At 38.6% G+C, this 22,282-nt stretch overlaps 1 protein-coding gene and 1 long non-coding RNA gene across 3 annotated transcripts; both read left to right on the top strand.

The window, feature by feature from the left end:
• Window positions 1-9,268: 9,268 nt before the first annotated feature.
• LOC113361709 lies at window positions 9,269-11,633 on the top strand. Of its 2 annotated transcripts, XR_003365279.1 has the most exons (4): window positions 9,269-9,668; window positions 9,745-10,187; window positions 10,306-10,452; window positions 11,193-11,633. It is a non-coding gene; the product is annotated as an uncharacterized LOC113361709 (long non-coding RNA). The 2 variants fall into 2 exon arrangements; XR_003365278.1 differs by having other exon boundaries at window positions 9,269-10,187.
• Window positions 11,634-12,683: 1,050 nt separating this feature from the next.
• On the top strand, window positions 12,684-16,123 carry LOC113357661 (V-type proton ATPase 16 kDa proteolipid subunit). Its single transcript, XM_026601102.1, has 3 exons — window positions 12,684-12,920; window positions 13,011-13,296; window positions 15,617-16,123. Exons 1-3 carry the CDS (start codon window positions 12,842-12,844, stop codon window positions 15,747-15,749), a joined length of 498 nt encoding a protein of 165 aa, XP_026456887.1. The 5' UTR covers window positions 12,684-12,841; the 3' UTR covers window positions 15,750-16,123.
• The last annotated feature ends 6,159 nt before the right edge of the window (window positions 16,124-22,282 follow it).

The raw sequence follows: 22,282 nt of genomic DNA, 5'->3' as shown, positions 1-22,282 counted from the left end.
TTCACACACCCACAATCTTTGATTACCATTGATTTCACGCATTTCTCAGCTTCCCTCCTACAGATCAACCCATCCTCTCTTGTGACCGAATTTACTCTGGAGCGGTCATTGTCTTGATTTGGGCCGGAGTACTACAAATTGATCTCTCGAATCTAAAGCACCCCCTTTGCAGCGGTGCATCTGTGTGAGGTTTAACATTTCGATTGGTTCGAGGAGTCTCCTCCGTACGGTCGTCTCCTCAATTTCTTAAAAAACAGCAAATCGTTTTTCCCCATCTACACACGGCAGCTGCACTCTGATATTCGATAATCATCCACTGATCGCTATCCCGCATCTGTAGCCTTTGCAGACGGAAAGTGGAGACTCCTTTTCTTCCCGGGATCTTGTTAACTTGTGAAATATAAAGAAGACCCTGAGTCTTCTCCCATCGCAGAATTGTTTCTTTCCTTATCCCAGGTATTTCTCCCGCAGGATCTCATGGAGGCTCCTGGTAAGAACTACTCTGGTACCTCTCCAGAAAGAAGATTCGAGGTCAACAAACCTGAGGCTGATGATGCGTTCGAGGAGGTGATGGCTAAAATTGATGTTCCGCTTCGCGAGGCTGATCGCGTTATACGGGGCATGTCGATTCTGCATTTGCGCATTGCTCGAGAACGCATTCAAAACCTTTTGACTTCAATCGATAGAGAGAAAAAATGGAGACATGATGAGGCGTCGCAACCACTGGTAAGCATGAGAGCTGAGAGGTTTGCAGCTCGGCTAAAGAGGCGACGGGTTTCACATGAATGGCCGGGTAAGGATAAGCATGATTATGTGATTCGCGACGGTGTGATAATCCTTGATTCTGATACTGATGAACCCGCGCGTCCAAAGGTTGTCAACACAATCTCTCATGCTGCGTTGGTCTTTGAAGAAGATATGGAAGTTGTTCCTACTGAGGACGTTGAAGCGGAGAACGTCGCTGACTTCGCAGAAATATCAGAGAGAGAAGCGGAGGTAGATCCGGAAGAAGGAGTTGCGGCCCATGACAACGGTGTTGAAGCAGACTCCGGCAATGGCGAAGGAACGACTGATCTCCTTGATGATTAAATCTCCCTATTCCCTGTCCCCCTTTTTTTTTGGACGAGTATTTTCTCGTAATTTGTGAACACTTTCTCCTTGTACTCAGTGGCGGCTGAGTTCAAGGTCTTCCCCTTTATGCTTGCTTGTTTGAATAAGGGTTTCATGTTGTTTTGATATAAATCTTCCAATATGGGTATATCAAAGTCTTCTCAGGTTCATGTGATTGCACGTTATTCTTGTGATGAAAAATAATGCTATAATGACACACCACGAACCTGCATGTGCTCCTGACATGAAGTCTGCCTGATTTCCGTCGGAGTAGACTGCTCAAAGCGCTTTTCCTACTTTTCCTCTGTACATATTTTTATTCCTCCAATGTTTTCTAGGGGATACGAAATGTTTCTTTTAGGGTTTTCTTTCTATTTTAATCTAGTGGGTAATGATGGTTTAGGCTGACTTAGAATTCTGTGTCATGTTTTAAAAGGCAAAGAAATTCCTAAAAGGGAATAGTACTTTGATTAATTGAAAATTGAAACCCTAATAATTATGAATGCAAATAGTGTAATAATTTTGGAGGAATTACAAACATTGCATTAAAGGGAAATTGTTAGATGAACTACTACGGAGAATACTGGAGAAAAGGGGGTAGCACAGTGCTCCTAGGTATTGTAGGGATTGAGCCATCGTGAGTGAATCATCACGCCCTCAAGCTTGTTGGCATTGATGATCTTGCAATAGCCGCCTAGGATGACATCTGCTACCGAATACGGTTCATCTTCCTTCGTTGTTGGCAAATCAGATTGGGTAGTCATCTTCACCACCACGTTTCCAACTCGAAACGTGGTCATCTTTGTTACCATATCTCCAATTTGAAACATATTTGGGCTCGTCACAAAACCTTGATTCCGGGACATGTTGTCTCTGACTGCTTCCAAGCTCTTAGCAAAACGCTTGAAAGGACCGGCACCCCAATCACATCTCTTAGTGGAGGTTAGGTTGTTGATCGAAACAAGTCCCCGAGCCTCAACAGGAATAGGTTTTACTGTTTGTAAAAAAGGTTGTTCGATGAGACTTACTTGGGCTCGGAACCTTTTAAGGTATGAGTTTGGGCTTTCTCCAGGAAGTTGCGTCACATTTGCAAGGTGTTGATATGGAAGAAAATAATCTTCAGGATTTGATGGTTCATTGGAGATTCTTTCAGGTATTGAAATCGGCAAAGGACACACTCCCAGTGTTGCTTTGTTGTCGTGTATCCACGGGCGTCCCAGGACCATGTCGTAATTCGGATACTCTTTTACAATGTAAAATTTATCCTGTGTTAGAGCATCACCAATTTTAAATTCAAGGTCAATGCATCCATAGGCGTCTCTGAATTCTCCTTATGACCCCCTGATCACGGTTGGGCTGCGACTAGCTTCCTGTTTTGAAATCTTTGCGGCTCTCAGAGTCTTGACGGTGATGACGTTGAATTCGGAGGCTGCATCAATCAATGTGTTGTCGAACTCGACATCCTTCAAACGAGTGACGGTCAAGAGTCCCCAGTTCCCCTTGTTGGTTGCATCTTCCAGGAAAGACTGAGTTTTCGTTGTTTCCATTTCTGGATACAAACGCCTGCCTGACACAATGCGGTTGAGGGCTGCAAATATGTCTTGACGCTGTGCCTTGGAGAAATACAGGATTTCACACAAAGGTTCCATCATAGACTGTAAAGTCTTGTGAACAGAATCCCCGGAGATCATGCAAGCTCCTAATAGGAAGGGGGTCCCTATAAACACTTTCGTTTCCTAACTGGAGCTCTCCTTCCTCCACCTTTTCTCTGAAAATGTGTTTCAACTTGTTGAAATCCTTAGTCGGGTGATGGACGAACCTATGGTAACGACAATATTTGGGATTTTCCATCTCTTCCTCGGTCGGCGGACGTCTGATAGGAGGTAGCTTGATCGCGTTATCTTGAATCCACGCTTCTAATAGTTCTATGACTTCATTCATGGGAAACAGGAAGTCCGGATGGTATCACCAGCTTCTTGCACATGATTTTTGCCCGCTCCCTTTCGAGATGAAGTTGTCTGCGCTGGGGCTGCACACTTGGGACGTTGTTCTGTTGCTGAAGCTTTCCCCTTTCCTCCTTCGCCTACCATGCTTACAGAAGGACCAGTGTTATATTGCTTGTTGATGAGACGCATGTTTCCTCGACTCTCACGTGCATCTTCATTTCGAACAATTCTGGTTCTTTCTAACAATGTTGGGGCCGTTGTGGCTGAACGCTTAGCAGCTTCATGGAGCGCAGAAAATGTTTGAAAGACCATATTCTCTAACAAAGCACGGTATATATGCACCATCCCGTTAATGCATATTTCCACCAACTGGCGTTCGGTGACATTCGGATCATGACAATCCAACGCTTGAATCCTGAATATTTTAACGAAGTCGTTTGGATGCTCGTTGTTCCGTTGAAAGATTCTCCCCAAGTCTGAAAAGGCGATCTGCTCAGACACGAAGAAATACTTCCGGTAGAAAGCACTGACCATCTCACTCCAATTGGATATGTTGTTGTACCAGGTGTACGCTCTTCCATTAAGTGAGTTTGAGAACTCTTTCAGGCGCAAAACAGGATTATATTCGTGTTCCCCTAAAGATTCCAAAAATCTAGAGATGTGTTCACGAGCATTGCCAGTACCATCATAAAGGGAGAATTGAGGAGAAGTGTATCCTCTTGGAAGAGGAACCCGTTGTATATCCTGAGGGTTGGAGGTTGATGCTGGTGCATGTCTATTGGATTTATTTTGCCCCGGTTTTGGAGGAGTCGCTCCAGGTCTTCACGCGTAATGATGTCGTCTGGTTGGTTCCTTTCCCTTGGACTTTCAGCAGCAACACGAGATTCTTCATCCTTGTAGGGTCGCGCCGTTGAAGTGACCGCTCCGGATGCGTTGGTGCTCCTTGTTGGCTCCAGAGGTTGTGGTGACTCTTGCGGCAATCACTCTGTTAATGTTTTTAGAAAAGTAAGTACATCTTCTGAGTTGAAGCCATGTCCGTCTGAGCCTTAGCAAGAACTTCCTGCCTTTCCATCAAATTCACAATGGTAATAGGGGGTTGTCTTGCTCTTGTTCCTCCAGCCCCTCGTCCTGAAGGAGGAGTGGAAGTTTCTATGGTGACAACTGGAGGCGTTACACTTGAAGAAATACCAGGGTTTGCAGATGCTCTGGCTCTGGTGATGGGAGGCGTTACGCCCAATGGAACATCTCCTGCTCCGCTAGCGTTGGTGGTAGAAGACGTAATTCCACGAGTTTCGTTGATTGCATTGACGGGTTGTGCGGTAATGCCACTGACCGGGACATCAACGCTGATAGTGCTGTCAGCGCTAGTTCCGTCGGGATTGGTTGCTGATCCAGACCTAAGATCTACCATATTGGAATTAGTAAAATTGAATTGGGTATTGAAGAAATTGACTTCACAACCGAGAGATTAATCTCCCACTGTGGTCGCCAATTGTTTATGGGTGAAAACTGTTTCTACTGGTTTTGGTAAATTTGCCTGTGTGTGGATGAGAAATTAAACAAATGCATTGCACGGGAGTGCTTTTGATTCGAGAGATCAATCTATACAATTCTGGCTAAACCAAGAAATGGTCGTTCCAGACTTGCTTCGGTCACAAAGTGAAGGAGATGGGGTTGATCTTAGGGAGGGAAGCGAAGAAGGTGCTGAGATTGTGAAGGTGTTGGCTGTTTATGACTTGTATCAGAATGTTGAACTGGCTTGCACAATGTAAGCTATCAGTTCTGGGTGTTTTCTGGATACTATGACAACACTTGGTTTCTCCGTCTGTGTTGTTTGGAAATAGGTGAAGGACCTATTTATACAAGTCATTGAGCGCAAACCCTCATCTCGTAGGAAGTGGAGGAAGTTGAGTGATGGAGTAGTGGGGTCGTGTAGGTGATTACATGATCACGTCTTGGCCCACTTCCCTCATCACCTTAACCGTCCATGTCTCCTGACACGTACTTGTAAATGGGCGTGTTGCACGACGCACGCTGTAAACCTCCAGACTAATACCCAGTAAGTATCCCCCAGTTTGTGACATACTTGATGTCTCGAATGAGTGGATCGTGGGACCCACAGGAAATATCATACGGTGTTAAGTTAAATAACTAAGTTATTTAAGAAATTGATATTCATGAATATCGTGTATGCGCGATGCATGTTATGCATTGAAAACAATCAACATGTATGAAGCATCAATGGTTTAAAGCTTAATGGAGTAAGGCGCGGATTAAGCTTCTTAAAATAGCAGCATCTTCAAACATCTTCAAAGGATCGTTCGAAGGCCGTATAGGCGGGCCATCCCTTGGCCGATCACTCCCTATGGTAGAGTGTCGTACGGTGATCACTAAGGTGCCTCATTGGTCGTTTAACTCTTAGCTTAGGTTGTCTAACCAAGCTAGCAAAGTTGGACGGACGAGATGATCTATGACACATATTTGCGACCGTTGATGGATTTTTAGGGTTTTAAAGAGGTGCGCAAACATCACTCTTTATCTTGACCGAAATTAAGCATGGACAATGTTTTTGGTGGGACCGACCAGGCATGTGTGTAGACGTCTTGTCGATGTGCATGTCCGTACCACTTTGTCTCATGAAGGTGCGATCTAGGCCACTCAAGTCGACTGACAAAGATGAGTGGTCGTGATTGATTTGTGATAGAAATCCTTTGCCGCAAAGGATTTGGGAACCGCGTGACATACCTCCTTTGGGCGTGCGTTTCGAGGCGCTCGGCCATGGTTGGCCTAGGCCGATCGGTCACATGCATAGGTGGGCCCATGGTGATAACGTTGATACTCTTGGTACCTCTTAAGTCTATATCTACACCCTCCGTTTAGGCTGGCGAAGATGGATGGACGTGATCGAACTGCGACAGTTATGCAGCGCCGCAAACCCTAATTAGGGTTTTAAAACGGTCACGCACGCGTGACTTTGGCTAAGCGGTTTGGCAGGCTATGTCCTCCTTTGGGGAGACCGACCGTGTGGGGCCCACCGGTGGTCATCACGGTGATCGCCTACTGTTGCCAGGGTTTGGCTAAGCTTGTTAAATTGCGCGACCAACTTGTGTGGTCGTGATCGTTTCTGAGACTGATATGGACAGTCCATATTTTCCTTAAGGAAATTAAATGCATTCGATCGAGCTGAAAGTGCATCGACTCGAAATTCTCTTTGTCGGAGAGTAGCCTGTACGGGTATTTCGTGCATGTCTCAAAATTGGCACTTGGAGATTCATGTTACTCTGCTGAGAGTAAACACTCAGTCGTCATGTCATGCTAATAATGAGAGCTCGGCTAGGAACAACACATGAAACACTAGGCTAACCATGCATTAATTAATAATGCTAAAACTCACAGAATATTCGGGATTGTTGCTACATGCACCATTCTGGATGAATTTTGTGTATTTATCGAATTGCTTCGAATAAATAAAGCGAATAAGTATTCATCACTCATGAAACGGCTTTGCCCTTTGCAGGATGTCAACACATTAAAAATTGGTTTTACAATTTTAGCCCTGAACTAAAATCCACCATCAACACTTGGATGTCCCACCTTCCAACCCTCAGGATCTTTTGTTCGTTGTTTTGAACTTTTTGTATCAATCCTGCTGGTGTGTGCTTAGCAAAAAATATCTGCAACATATAAACAATCAATCAATTTAATTAGTCGATCAGCAAAAAATATCTAAAACTCAGCAGTAAAACTACTTGAACTACAATCAAGTAAAAACATTATCCCTACCAGTATGTATTGCACACAACCCTTCACGTTTGAAGGGCAATCCGCATTTTTTAGTATTTCTTCGAACAAATGCTCATGTACCAAATCTGGCCAGGAGACCTCGAGAACAGTTTCATAAGTTTCGACGAGTGCAAGATATTTAACATTTACTGAGGTAGCATTTTTATCGCCAAAAAAAAGTACACAACACAAATAAAACCCTATCAAACAAACTACATGCTTATCATCAAGTTTTGTTCTTCTCTTTTTCTTCTTCATAACTTCTATTATTGTCTCCATAATCTTCTTCTTAGTCACTGCCGTTGAATGTTGTGTTTCTTTGATATCAGAAAAATATTTGTTGTATAATACGTTTTCATCTACCTTCTTTAAATTAAACCTTTATATCAACTTTTGACCTCTTCTACTTCCAATCCTTTTCATTCTAGTTATACCAGCAAACTTCGCCGGTGTAGAATCTATAAAGTTTTCTCTAAATTTAAATGCACATGGTACCTCACAATCTCTATCAAAGCAGTTAAAAGCTTCACAACCCCATGCTTGTTAGTTGTTATTTGTTTCATGTTCTTTGGAGCAGCAACATCAAATTTATCGTAATACAACATTACAAGATCACCATAAGGCGCTTTCCTAAAATACGTTTTCGCTTTGTCAGATAGTCCTATTGGCTTTATTTCTTTCACCAAATCTTGAAATGCATTGAATGAGTGTGTTAACTTTCCTGTACACATTACAAAACAAAACAACAAGAATCAGTAAGTTGTGCACTTCTCAAATACACTCTTTTTTTAATGCAAAATCAAAAGCATGGTACAAAGAATATGTATCTGCCAAGGACACAAACTGAAATCATGTTATAATGTATTGTGCAACTTAATCTTAGACATTATACAAGGTGTAACTTTAACTTACACATGCTTATGAAGGTGTAACTTTAATTTACACAACCAATTTTTATGTGTAACTATTAGTTACACAAGTTAAACATAAGGCAAGTCAGTGGTGAGATTTTTAATATGTGGTGTAACTTACAATTACATAGGCTCATTTGTATGTGGAACTAATCAGTATACAAACCACAATACAGTCAGTGGTGAGATTTTGAATGCGTAACTTATAATTACACAAGCTCTATTTCTACAGTTACCCAGTTTCTATTGTGTAACTCTATTTCTACAGTTACACTGGTTATATTTCTGTAGTTACACAGGCTCTATCACAAAAGAAACATCACAAAACATATACCCCAACAGTAAATGACATCTTGAAGTGAAAGAATCATAATACTTGTTAATGCAGGATCTTCTTCAGGTGGATTCCTTCTTCCTCTCGCCATTTGATTATCTCCTGAATCTGAATTTGCAGTGGAAATTGTAAGAATATAAATTGGTTGATTTTAAATCATGAAACCTAAATCAGTCAAAATTAGTTGTGAAACCCTAATTTTCAAAAACAACCACAAAATCAACAAACAAATGAAATCAAAACATCAATCATGATGAAGCGAAACATGTGAAAGCAGAAATCGAAACCTAAAACCAGAGAGGAAAAGGAGAAGAGAGAAAACTGACCTTTCTTCGTTTCTTCTTCTTTTTCCTTAGCAAACAGATCACAAAACTACTTCTAGGTTTGTTCTTCTGGTTTTTCGGCTAGAAGATTTAAAGAAAAAGAAGAAGAAGAAGAAGAAGAAGAAGAAGAAGAAGAAGAAGAAGATTAAACAGGGAAGAAGAAGAACAAAAGATTAAATCAATCAACAAATTCGTCGAGAAGATTAAACAGGAAGACGAAGAAGAAAAGATTAAATAGGGAGAAGAAGATTTGATCGAAAACCCACCTGTGTTTTGGTTTTCGTTTGTTGAATCTGAAAAAAAAATTCTCTGCAAATTTTTTCAGATGAGATCCGTTTTCTCTCTCCTAAAAGTAAAATAATTGTGTCAGTATGAGAGAAAAGCTAGGTTAGATACTTATATAGTTAAGGTTAATCTGCTCATTTCAACTTTAATTAAATTTATTTTTATGTCGGAACCTGGTTTTAAAACTTTTTTAACTAGAGGCCTCATTTTATGAGTTATCCATGAATTAGGCCTTAGCCTAATTTTCCCAATCAGAATAGCATGATTCACATGTTTATTTGTTGGGTTGTCTGAATCCAAACGTAACTGTAGCACATGTCCAAACCACATATTTGATTGCTGAGCCCAGTAAAATTATCAGGAACAACCCCATTCAGCAATGTGGGAATTGTATAAATGCCCCTACTATTTACGGGCTTTCATAAATATCCCTACCCATTATATTTATACCCTCCATCTTTTAGAAGGAAACCCGAGAAAAAAAATAAATTCCATTTTTAACCTATATACTTAGTAATGGGAAATTAGTCGTTTCATTCCTTTTCTTTTCAGATATAAAATCTCGCTCTCGTCCTCTCCCAAGTTCCCAACGACAGCCATCACCACCACTATCACCGTCGTTTCTCCACCATTTCTTTCTGCCGCCAGTTAATGATGATGGTGGTGGATATCAAAACTCTATTTGTCTATCCATTTAAATGATTTTTCTTTCTAGATTCACAATCTTCTGTTCAATTAGTTGATGACGATGGTGGTGGTGGTGGCGATGGTGCAGAAGGATGTCAAATATATGTTTTATTAGTTGATGGTGGTGGTGGTGGAGACCTAATTCATTAATCGATGGCGAGTAATTCATTATGTGATATACGTTCCTCACCATAGAAAGAATTTTTGCTTTCGTTCATCTTCAATTTGGGGTTCGATTTCAACTAATTTTTTTCGATTCGTTCGGGCTAACATCTCTTCCATTTTACAGGTATGATTTTGATTTTTTTTTCTTTTTAGTTTGATTTGATTTTGTTGTGCACTATGGGTTACAACTTTGTTTTCAGGTTGGTGTGAAGCAAGAATATAAAATGTGGAAGGAAGGAATTGGGAGTATATTGTATAGATGGGGCATATATGATAGATGTTTTGAGTAGGGACTGATCTAGATGAGTTTTTAGATTGAGCTGATAATTACATCTGGTTGACAAAGGGGAGCATTATCCATTCGAAATACATATTTACATTGGACTTTGCTAGGGAATAATACTATAATCATAACCTAGAATGCTTGTTCATCAGGGACTTTATAAACAAATGTTTCGATAAAAGTGGTCATGTCTAATGGTTCCTAATAGTGTTTTTAATTTTGAATAAGCAAATGTTCGTTCATGGCAAGTGGTTTAACCTCATTCTCATGTCTTGCATTTGAATGAATGGAGCTTGCTCTTTGGAAAGACATGGTGAAGACCACTAAGTTGAAGGAGCTCGCTCATCACGATGCCGAGTGGTAATATATAGGAACAATTAATTAGAAAACTCAAATGTCTTGATACTACGCTGTGTTGATATTTTTATTCTTTTATAAATTGAAGCGGAGTCCTCTAAAGCTATAATTTGCTTTACAGGTATTTGCCTCCTGAATATTTTCGACATGGAAAAGTATCGGATAAACGGATGTATATGCACTTGGTGTGGTACTGTTAGAGCTAATAACAGGCCATGGACTTATTGAGTCAAAAAGAGCTATAGGAGATGAGAATCTAGTTTTATGGGTAAGTTAATGTTATATCTAGATACTTATTAACTTTAGCTAATTATGTCCTTAGGGTAATGAAAACCGTCAAATGCTTTGAGTTTCAGGTGTACGAAACTTCTCCAGCCTGATCATCCCTAATACACTTACCCATCCCTGCACTAGAGACAGATTCCCACTAGACTGATTACTAATTGATTTATGCATGTGTGCTGCGTAGTCGTCCTTTTGTTCCTCTTTTAGTCTTTTATATTATGGTGCACATCAAAAATTAATCCTCATATCAGAAACTTTAGTTTAGCTCGCTTGTTGTTAAACGAGACCACATCCTCATATCTGAATTTCCTGTCGGTCTCTGTTGAGTTTGCGAGTCATACACGAGCCAGGGCCGGTTTTGATCATTTAGTTTGAGTTACATTAACATGTTTCGAGAAATCAGCCTCTTATTTGTGGCATTTTTTCTTTTATTAACATGCTTTGAGATATGTATTATCTTGGTCAGAACTGAATTGCGTACTTACGCACACTCTTTATACTTAGCACTCTTACCTACTTATACCATGTTAATTGAGTAACTAAATTATTCATGCAGACTGTTGTTGGGTTTACATGTTATCATGGTCTTTATAGATGAAATGTGGCACAACATACTGCTTTTACCAGCCATATCATTTCAGATGATATGTTTTGCTATTTGAATTTGTGAATCGTGAATTCGTGTTATTTTTTGGTTCTTATTTTTTTCGGTGTTTATTGCAGGTACATGAGAGATGATTAATTTCCTTTTTGGGTCGCATTTGTTGTTGGTTTTTCAGTTCTTGATCCTTGCAAACTATATGGTCTCTCAAGATGAACCTGTGGTGTAATGGTATCACACCTGACTAAAGTCAGAAAATGCGTGTTCAATTCACGCCAGGTTCACTACTTTTAGTACTTCAATTTTGAGGATCAATTTTGGTTGTTGGCACTAGATTTTGGGGTCAACTTTAGTTGTTGACACCATGTTTTGGGATCAACTTTGGTTGTTGACACCATACATAGTCTGAACATTTTCTGTATTTTTAATTTAAAGGATCAACTTCAGTTGTTGACAATATGATTCTTTTTTATTATTTTCTAATTGTTTTTGGGGATCAATTTTGGTTGTTGACACTAGATTTTGGGGTCAACTTTAGTTGTTGACACCATATTTTAGGATCAACTTTGTTTGTTGACACCATACGTAATCTGAACATTTTCTGAATGTTTAATTTAAGAGGTCTTCAGTTGTTGACACCATAATTCTTTGTTATTATTTTCTGATTTTTTTTTGGGATCAACCTTGGTTGTTGACACCGTTTTTTTTCTTTGTTTTCATATTTTTGTTTTTGGGATCAATTTCAGTTGTTAATACCATATTATTTGTTTAATTTTCTAAATAAATTTCCTGATTTTTGTTTTGGGAATCAACTTGGATGTTGACACCATATTATGATGTCAATTTTGGTTGTTTACACCACCAGCGACGGACTGGTGGTGGCGGCTGTAGATTGGTGGTGGATTGGCGGCGGTGGTGGCTGTGACGGCGGCAATGGTGATGGAATATTAGTGGTGGTGGCGATTGTTGTTGAGCGGTGGTGGTGGAGTGGTAGTTGAATATTGGTGGTGGTGGCTTGATATGCGATGGTGTTACTGGTGGTGGCGACAGTGAAGCGGTAGAGAAAAAAAATTGTTACATTTTAAAATAAAATGAATTTTATATGAGTAAAGGTAATAAGGTAAACTATTTTTAAATAGATTACAAGGATTTTAAAGGATAGTGGATAGTGGGTATATTTATTGTTGTATAGGGGTATATTTGTTGGGTGTCAAAACTAAGGGTGTATAGTTAATATATCCTTCAGACTTAGTCTTATGGGGTGTTAGTCTAGTAGCTAGATTAGCAGTCAGGACTACCTCCTAAGTCTTATGGGAGTGCTAATTTAGAAGCTAGATTAACAGTCCACGTCAGCCCAGCGATGAACCATTCAGCGCCCAGCGCTGAACCATTCCACGAAAGGTAGTTTTTCAGGCGCTGAATCATTCAGCATAATTATCTAGCATGCTAGTTCACATGCTAGCAACTGGTAGGAGAGAGAATTAATGTTAACTATTTTACCACACTTTTTTTTTGAATTGCAACACTTAAAGTACTAATCCAGCACCTCGAATGTAGCCCATAAGACTCAGCAATGGTAAGCCCGATAAGTTTCTAAGAAACAATTTTCAGATTTTATATAGTTCTCTGGATGTGACAATTCTTTGTCCCTTCAATACACCAAGAGAGAGAACGAGAGATTGGGAGAAGAAATTGATATCTAAAAAGTTTCATCAAATTATTCCAGATCTGATCTCACTCTCTCTGCAAATTCAACTTACAATCATCGAAGATGTCATCAACATTTAGTGGAGATGAAACTGCTCCCTTCTTTGGATTTCTTGGAGCTGCAGCTGCTTTGGTTTTCTCCTGTAAGTTCACAAAAAAAATATAAATCGATCTGAATTTGATGTCTATTTATTGGATCTAGCGTTTTAATTTGTAGGGTTTTGAAATTTAAGGTATGGGAGCAGCATATGGAACTGCAAAGAGTGGTGTTGGTGTGGCATCAATGGGTGTGATGAGACCAGAGCTTGTAATGAAATCCATTGTTCCAGTTGTTATGGCTGGAGTTTTAGGTATTTATGGGTTGATTATTGCTGTTATTATCAGTACTGGAATTAACCCCAAGGCTAAATCATACTACCTATTCGATGGTTACGCTCATCTTTCATCTGGTCTTGCTTGTGGTCTTGCCGGACTTTCCGCTGGAATGGCTATCGGTATCGTTGGTGATGCTGGTGTTAGGTATAATATATCTCTAATTCTTGAATTTACATTTTTGTTTTGTTTTGTTTTGTTTTGTTTTGTTTTGTTTTGATGTTCTTAATTGACTAAGTAATCGGTTTAAAGAAAAACTCTGTGGGCTAGATTGGTGATATAGGTTTACATACTTGTTTGGTACTGTACTGCGCTTTGCAGCTCAAAAATATTGGGGTTTTGTACGGAGTTTCGTGTGAGATTTTTTGAACTTTGAACAATAATGTAGGTTGACATTTAAATCCGTGTTGAATCTCTTATGCCTAGCTTTATCAAAACCTGCATTCTATATATGAAAGGAAAGTTATTAATTAATTACGAATTTGTACTAACTTTTCTATAGCATATGTATGCATCAAATAAGAGCTAACTTTTCGCTACTAGAAATTTCGGTTTAACCTTTCCAAAGCATCAACATAAAAATAGTGCCTGATATTTCCTTTAGCTTTATGTTCAGATTGGCTTTTAACATTTCAAACCTGGTTGAAGATAAAGTTTTTGCGGACAACTAGGGATGCAGTGCCAGTTTTTTTTTTAACGCGTAACTGAATAAACAGAACGGCTGCAGTATAAAGGCAGACACTAAAACTTTTTGTTTCACCTCAGTCCCAGCTGATTAGGTTTCTTTTGACTTTGCTAATGAGCCTTATATTACTGGCATACACATATTTGCTAATGTTTGTGTTGATAAGTTAACATGTACTAGCTTTCTTTCCTCTACTTGCTTGAACACCTTAGTGTCCAATTTGAGTAGTAACTACAAATGCTAGATTCTTGGGTGTGTTTAAGCTTTTGGGGAATGGTAAATTGATTTTGTGCTTGTCTTAGGATTAGTAGACCAGGGGAGCAAAGTTTGGTTGCATAGTGCTTTTTCGTGCAGGAGTTCTGTTTTTCTTTTCAGTTCAAAATATCTAAGTGGACCTTCTAAGTTGGTACGAGTCTGTGATTCAGTCGACAATCTATTGCGTTAGTGTTTTGTTATTCCCTTAAACCTTTTTCAGATTTTTGGGTTGTTGCTATTATTTAGTTTTTTTTGTTAATTTTCATTGGGTACAAATTTGTGCAAAAACAACTACCTTCTACTTTCATTCATTCGTAGGCCCCCCAGCTGATTAGATTTCTGCAGGTATTTGCAAATTTTACAGCATATTTTCACATATTGGTGGGGCCTCTCGGATGAGTAAAATTGATTGATTCACGATGAGATACACATATTTGCTAATGTTTGTGTTGATAAGTTAACATGTACTAGCTTTCTTTCCTCTACTTGCTTGAACACCTTAGTGTCCAATTTGAATAGTAACTACAAATGCTAGATTCTTGGGTGTGTTTAAGCTTTTGGGGAATGGTAAATTGATTTTGGGCTTGTCTTAGGATTAGTAGACCAGGGGAGCAAAGTTTGGTTGCATAGTGCTATTTCGTGCAGGAGTTCTGTTTTTCTTTTCAGTTCAAAATATCCAAGTGGACCTTCTAAGTCGGTACAAGTCCGTGATTCAGTCGACAATCTGTTACGTTAGCGTTTTTTTTATTCCCTTGAACCTTTTTCAGATTTTTTGATTTGTTGCTATTACTTAGTTTTTGTTGTTATTTTTTATTGGGTACGAATTTATGCAAAAATAACGACCTTCTACTTTCATTCATTCATAGGCCCACCAGCTAATTAGATTTCTGCAGGTATTTGCAAATTTTAAAAGCATACTTTTACACATATAGGTGGCCCCTTGGATGAGTAAAATTGATTCAGTCACGAGGAGATAGTGGTAGGGATGTTATGTTAGTTGCAGTGCACCCACATAAAGATGTGAGACATGTGGCATTTGCCATGAATGTGCCGACTTAGTGTCTAAGGTCATCAAGCCTAAAATTGCACTAATATACTTAGTTAGACCACTGGTTGTGTTTCAGTTTTACTGGTGTCCTTCTCTTCTTTAGTTCCTTTTATCTTGTTGTGGGAGTCTGGGACAAGCTATTGTCAAGTGACTTAATAGAATAAAGTTTGTACTCTATGTTACTGTCTCAGGTATATTGCTTCTGAGATTACTTGACCTAGATTTTAGTCGCTGGGTCTTTTGTTCATGTACAGACCCTCCCAGTTTGCAACTTAGAACCTGCTTTTATAGGTGTAATTTTTTCAAAGACCTTTCCAGTTTGTGCAGCCAAGAACCTCTTTAGCTTCTGTTTCTACCATCTTTGCTCGTAAAAGGTTTTTTCATGGATTTGTTGGTGACTGATTGATTTCATTTTTTTAAAGTATGTTGCTTCACATGTACTTAATTGAGTGACTGAAGGGTTTGATTGTTAATTGTAGGGCCAATGCACAACAGCCAAAGCTCTTCGTTGGGATGATCCTTATCCTCATTTTTGCCGAAGCTCTGGCTCTTTATGGACTTATTGTTGGTATCATCCTTTCTTCAAGGGCTGGCCAATCGAGAGCTGACTAAGCGACAAGAGTTTGTTGTGTCATGCTTGGGGTTTCTTGAGTGGTTCGTGGGCTATTTTTTCACTTTTGATCTACCGATTAGCAAGGAGTAGTTACAGCTCTGCATTGTCTTCAAATGTTATCTTTTCCTGGATGCACAATTCTTCACCACCATCCTCGCAATCATTGGATATATATATTCAGCATTTGCTGGTTGTAGCTTTAGAGATTGAGCTTTTTTCTGAAAATAAGATCTGTTGCTGTTTTCACCTTTCCTATTTTGCAGATGTAAAATTCTAGCTGGTGACAAACTCAATCTGAAACTATGGCTTGTATAAGTTTTTTTAAACATTAAATTAACTACTTTTATGTTTATTGAGTTAGGATTTGTTAGACTGAAATGCGAATTGAATCTGTCAAGAAATGGACTCAATTCTTACTGATATCCTCTGCAGATGATGAACTATTACTGATTCGTTGTGGCAAGTGCCGAGTGGACCCCATGAGAAATGCATGTCATTGTTCCTCACGTTTTCCTCACGTTTCTCTTCTTAAGTTGAAGCCGTCCATATTCAACGATCCTGAACGGGATCACTTTCAAGGGAGGTTTTATTATCACTTTCGAGGGAGGTTTTATTATGTCCGGTTTAGTTCTTCATTTCGCTGCTCGGCTTATCACTGTAGATTTTTATACTTGGGCCAAATTTTTTCTATGGGATGGTTGGATTCCTTCCTTGAAATTGTAGAATTAAGAGTATAACTACTATCGATCAATCCTAGTTATAGCCTGAATACCCGTCCTTGAATGATAGCGCTTGTAGCCCATCTTGGCTTCCACCATTTCCTTAATAATTCGTCTTGTAGGAGGGAAATTGACTGGTAATTTTAAGATAAAATTTGGAGAAGTTTTTTATTTATTATTTTTTCTAAGAAACACGAGAGATCTGTCCTCTGAAAGAAGACAGGTTCTCGGCAGTTTCTGTCATCAGAGCCTAACAAGGTGGAGATAGTGATATAGTGACAGAGCCTAACAAGGTGGAGATAGTGATATAGTTTTCCGCGCTTGTAGATTAGGTCCTTTCCAATTAAAAGTTTCTAAATCTGAAAAAGTAAAAGCCAGATTATGCATTTTAATTGCCATCATATTTTGTTGTCTGTTGATTTGAGTCAACTTTCCCACAACAAAAGAAACTGCTTCAAAATCCCATTTGATGGTATCCCTGGTTGAATCTGTTTTGTACTTCATTTTGATAGATATCCTGGATGTCTGCCAAAGTTGCATTCTCTTCTGCTTGGAAATCTACATTGGCTCTTTGCAGTTTTCTGGCCCATTAAGTGGCTAGTTCAGCTCCACGCCTTGATCTTCCGTCTCCAGTGATAGTGTCTTTGACATTCCTTGCCCCTACATAGGTACCTGCATAGTTCATTGCAATTAGAGCAAAGTTAGTGTATGATAAATTATCAGACTTTGGCCCCATGAAAATGAAACTCATGTAGCTAATGATAATGGTAACACCAAATTTCTGTCTGTGGTTATTAATTAGTCTGTCATTTCTTTGCTGATCATCCTTTCTGTAGTATAAGTTGTTCGGCATGTGAGATGGATTATGGATGACCCTGTTATGAGAGCAAAGATGTTGAGTAATATTGTTGGCAGTTCTGCTTGCAGAAGGCTTGATCTTGTTGAAGACAAGGTCACATCTAGCTTTCCAAATGAACCAGCATATAGCAGCATATATTGGAATCCAGTCATGTTGTTGATTGTGAGGTTGAAACCAACTATTCATCCAATCAATAAAATCTCCAAAGTTGCTGAATAGTTGGTGATGACGTCCAAAGAGGTAGCTCTAGACTTCAAAAGCATAAGGACAAGAGATTATAATGTGAGTAATATCTTATTTGGCACTGTTGCATAGAGTGCAAGTGGAATCAATGTAGCTTAGGATGCTGGCAGTTCTGGCATTTGTTGGAAGAATCCCATGAGCACATTTCCATATAAACATTTGGATAGAGGGAGAAGTATCTAGCTTCCATATTTGACTCCAAGCAGGGTTAGGAGTATCATTCTTATACTTATCTTGAATTTTCGTGTCATAAAGAGATTTGACAGAGAATTTTCCATTTTTTGTTAGACTCCAGATTATAGCATTTTCCTTGTGGATGTTCTTGTTGGTATGTCTGGTAGTTGTTTGATCTTCAACAGTGAACCAAAGGTTGATGATGTCCATATCCCATTCTCCTCTGCTGTCCATGAGTTGATTTACTGTGTTTAGAATGTTTGGGGAGAGAGGTGGTTTGGTTAGAATTTCCTCTTATTTATCAATCCATCCATCCCAGATGTTTATTGGTTTACCATTTCCTATCTCCCATTTGTAGTATTGTTGTAAGTTATCTACCCCTTCCAGAATACCTTTCCATAACCAAGAGTCATTTGTTTTTGGCTTTGTGTCCACTCTGGTGATCAGATCATTTTTGAAATGGTTTGCTTTCATAGTGATAGTCCATAAAGAATCAGGTTCATCTACCAGTCTCCAAGCAATTTTAGTTATCATGACACTATTACAGATTTCTATATTTCTAAACTCAATACCACCCAGTTCCTTTGGTTTACAAACACTGCTCCAAGAAATGTAGAACAAACCTTTAGGTTTTTCAGGATCCTTTTTACATATAAAGTTTCTTTGAATTTTGTCAATCTCCTGACAAGTTTTCTTAGGAATCTTGAAGCAATTCATTTGATAAATGCTAGAGGTGGAGGTTACACTAGATATCATAGTATCTCTGCCATTAGGAGATAAATTTTCACTTTTCCAACCAGCCTGTCTGAATTTGAGCTTGTCAATGCAAGGTTTGAAAGCTTGGATTTTTCTCTTGTTGGTGAATAAGGGAGAACCCAGGTAATTATCTTTAGAATCAATTTGTTGGACTTGGATATGGTTGTTGATGTTGTTAGCAATAGAAGGATCTGTGTTTTTTCTGAAGAAAATACCAGACTTGGAGAAATTTATCATTTGGCCTAAAGAAGCACTGAAGGAGTTTAATATGTTGATTAAGTTGGTGCATTCATGCATGTTGGCTTTGAGAAGACAAGGCAATCATTAGCAAATAGGAGATGATTGATTGAAGGAGCATCAATATAAACATTAATACCATGGATAAGACCATCAAGTTCCGCTTACATTAAGTTTCTAGAGAGAGCTTCCATACAGAACAGAAAGAGATAGGGAAATAAATGATCTCCTTTCTTGAGACCTCTAGTAGGTTTGAAGAATTCTCCAGGAGAACCATTAACAAGAACTGCGATGTTTGTAGTAGAATGCATTGATAGATAAGCTGCCACCACTTATCACTGAAACCCATTTTACTCAACATGGATAGAAGGAATTTCCAATTTACTATGTCAAAAGCTTTGGCCATATCAATCTTGGTTCCCATTATACCTTTGTCACCCTTTTTTCCATATCTAGTATTCATATGATGGATTATGTCATGAGTTACTGCTACATTATCTGAAATTTTTCTTCCATGGATAAATACAGATTGAAAAGGGGATATAAGTTGGGTATAAGAGGCTTAAGTCTTTTGGCAATGGGTTTGGAGATAATTTAATAGGTAGTATTACAAAGGGATATAGGTCTAAAGTGGACATGGCTAGTTGGGGATTCAGTTTTGGGTATAAGAGAGATGAAATTAGAGTTCATTTCAGACAGAATGTAACCAGAATTAAATAAATTTTGAACCATATTAACAAGATCATTACCAATAATGGCCCAATTTGCTTGAAAAAAATTAGGCGGAAAACCATATGTCCAGGAGATTTGTCACCTTCCATACTAAAGAGAGCGGTCTTGATTTCTGAGGCATCAGGAATGGATAGAAGATGTTCATTCTCTGCATGAGTTATAGTAGTGGGAATGAGGTTGATGATATCAGGGTTTAGATTAATAAGTTCAACAGTGGCCATGTTCTTGAAGTGATCAGTGAAGCATGTTGTGATAGTAGAGTTGTCAGTTAGCCAATCACCCTTGGAATTTTTAATGGCATCAATATTATTTCTTCTCATCATTTTCCTAGCAGAATCATGAAACAATTTGGTATTTCTATCCCCCAGTTTGATATATTGATCTCTGGTCTTAGTCTTCAAGAAACTCTCTTGAATATTGTACCAATGTTTGATGTTGTCCTTTCCTTTTCTGAAAATATGACCTTTAGTGTTATCAAAAATATTGTTGGTGATCCATTCCAGCTTAGATTTGCTCTTTTCCAAATTAGTTTTATGTTACCATAAACTTCCTTATTCCAGATCTTCAGCTTGAGTTTGATTTCCTTTAGCTTTCTAGCTATTATAAAAGCAGAGGACCCTGAGTGATGCTGGTTCCATCATTCACCAATGATGGCTTTGCAGTCTTTATGATCCAACCAAGGGCCAAAGAATTTGAAAGGAATGAATCCAGGCTTCCAGTTGGGGTTAGTGTTAAGAAGGTTGTGATCAGAGCCAATGGCTAGTAAGTTGGATATAGTGATATTGGGGTGTAAAGTAAGACACATATCATTAGATAAGCCTCTATCTAATCTCTGTTCAGTTAAGGCATTTCAAGTTCTTCTATTAGTCCAATTGAAAGGACAAGCAGTGTATCCTAGGTCAGTTAAAGATAAATCATCAATTTTGTTGTTAAAAATTTCATCTCCAGTGTGGTCAATGGGGTGATTACTATATTTTTCATGATCATGGAAGACAAAGTTGAAATTCCCCATAATAATCCAAGGTATATTGTGACTCATAGCAATCTTTTCAATCATTTTCCAAGACTTAATTTTATCAGGGTGGTGTAAGGACTACCATAATAGCTAGTGAGCATCCAAGTGGTATTATCCTGAGTGGTTATTAGAGCATTTATATGATGTTTGGAAAAATCTTGAATTTCTAGTTTTATATTGGTTTTCCAATCTAAGGCTATCCCACCATAAGTGCCTATGTTCCCATGTGGTTCAACAAACCAAAAATTGGTAACCCCTATTTTTTCTAGGATAGGCTTAAGATTTTGGGATTTCTGTTTAGTTTCAGCTAGGAAAAAAATATCGGGATTTATTTTGTCTAGCATGTCATTAAGATATCTACTAGTGTTGGCTTTTCCTATTCCTTGAAAGTTCCATGTCATGACTGTAAAGAATTGCCAAAAATACGAGATTCTAGGATAGGAGAAGGTGAGGATGATATAACCCAAATACATAGTATCTAAAGTGAGAAGACTATAACAGATGTTGTGATTATTAAGTGTGTGTAGATCATGCCAAATAAGATAAAATTTGGAGCATGTTGTAAAGCTAGTAGAGTTGCATACATTAGCTCTCCTGAAAGGATTGGTGCCCTCAAGGTTGCTAGTATTGTGGATGTAGTCATTATATCTGTGAGCCTCTTGTCCTTCATCATCGGAGTAGACAAATCCTGGTGGGTAGTCTTTAATCTTTTTAGTGTAGGAAGGGGTGCAATTAATCCATGATGTCTAAGCACCTTCCTTTCCTCTTAGGTTCAGGGATAGGTTGACTGAGGTGCTCATTTCTTACAGATGGTTGCTTTCCCAGTTTTCTTTTTTCCCAAAGAATTTTGCATGGATTCTGAGGTTAGCTTTTTGGGTGGCTTGGATTTCAGAAATGGAAGGTAAGTCAGCAAAAGGATTTGGGACGGTGAGAGAGACTTTGGGAAAGATATCAACTCCAGTATTATCAGAATGTCGAGAGTGTTGATGAAGTCTAGCATCATCTTTGATATTGATTCCTTTTTTCCTTGTGGTATTTTCTTTTTGTTTGTTTCAAAAGTTTGATTTTTTTTTCCTTTCGACATGGTTGCAGAGGTAGTAGGGTTATTGGTGGGGATATTGGCCTAAGAGGAACCAGCTTTGAAGGCTATGAAGTCAATCCTATCTTCCAAAGCAGAGTTGTTGTTTTCCATGATGACTTTCCTTTGAGCAATCTTCATTTTGATAGAAAATTCTTCTGCAACATCTTTGTTAGTGTAGTCTCTCCTCTTATGTATGACGGGTGTTGAAGGTGAAGTGTTGGGGTCTTTGGCTTTGGATATGGGTTGGTGTTGAAGGATTGCTCTGTGAAGTGGAAGTAGTTGAAACACCGGGGGTCTAACAACCACGCCCAATATTTCGTTTAGGAAATCTGTATGGACTAACTCTAATATATTTCCAAGAGAATCAACTAGATAGTCATACTCAATCAAGGAAAATACATCCAAGAGTTATATCTCAATTTTTCAAATCAATCTGCAATCGAACAGATAGAAATCTATGAGCCGGATTAATATGAGAAATAACTTGGATGGTACCAAAGACCAATATCCAAGTGTCAATCAATTTATATCAACAACCAAAGGTTGGATTATCTAATTGATTGAACTACACACAACCTGTGATATTTCAATTATATAAAAATATAATGCGGAAAAGAAATAACACAGACACCAGAAATTTTTTAACGAGGAAACCGCAAATGCAGAAAACCCCCGGGACCTAGTCCAGATTTGAGCACCGCACTGTATTAAGCCGC

This window comes from Papaver somniferum, chromosome 3 (genome assembly GCF_003573695.1).
Source record: "Papaver somniferum cultivar HN1 chromosome 3, ASM357369v1, whole genome shotgun sequence".
In the NCBI taxonomy this organism is placed as follows: Eukaryota; Viridiplantae; Streptophyta; class Magnoliopsida; order Ranunculales; family Papaveraceae; genus Papaver; species Papaver somniferum.
Note: the sequence above shows the minus strand (reverse complement) of the source record. Positions and strands in the feature narration are given on the sequence as shown.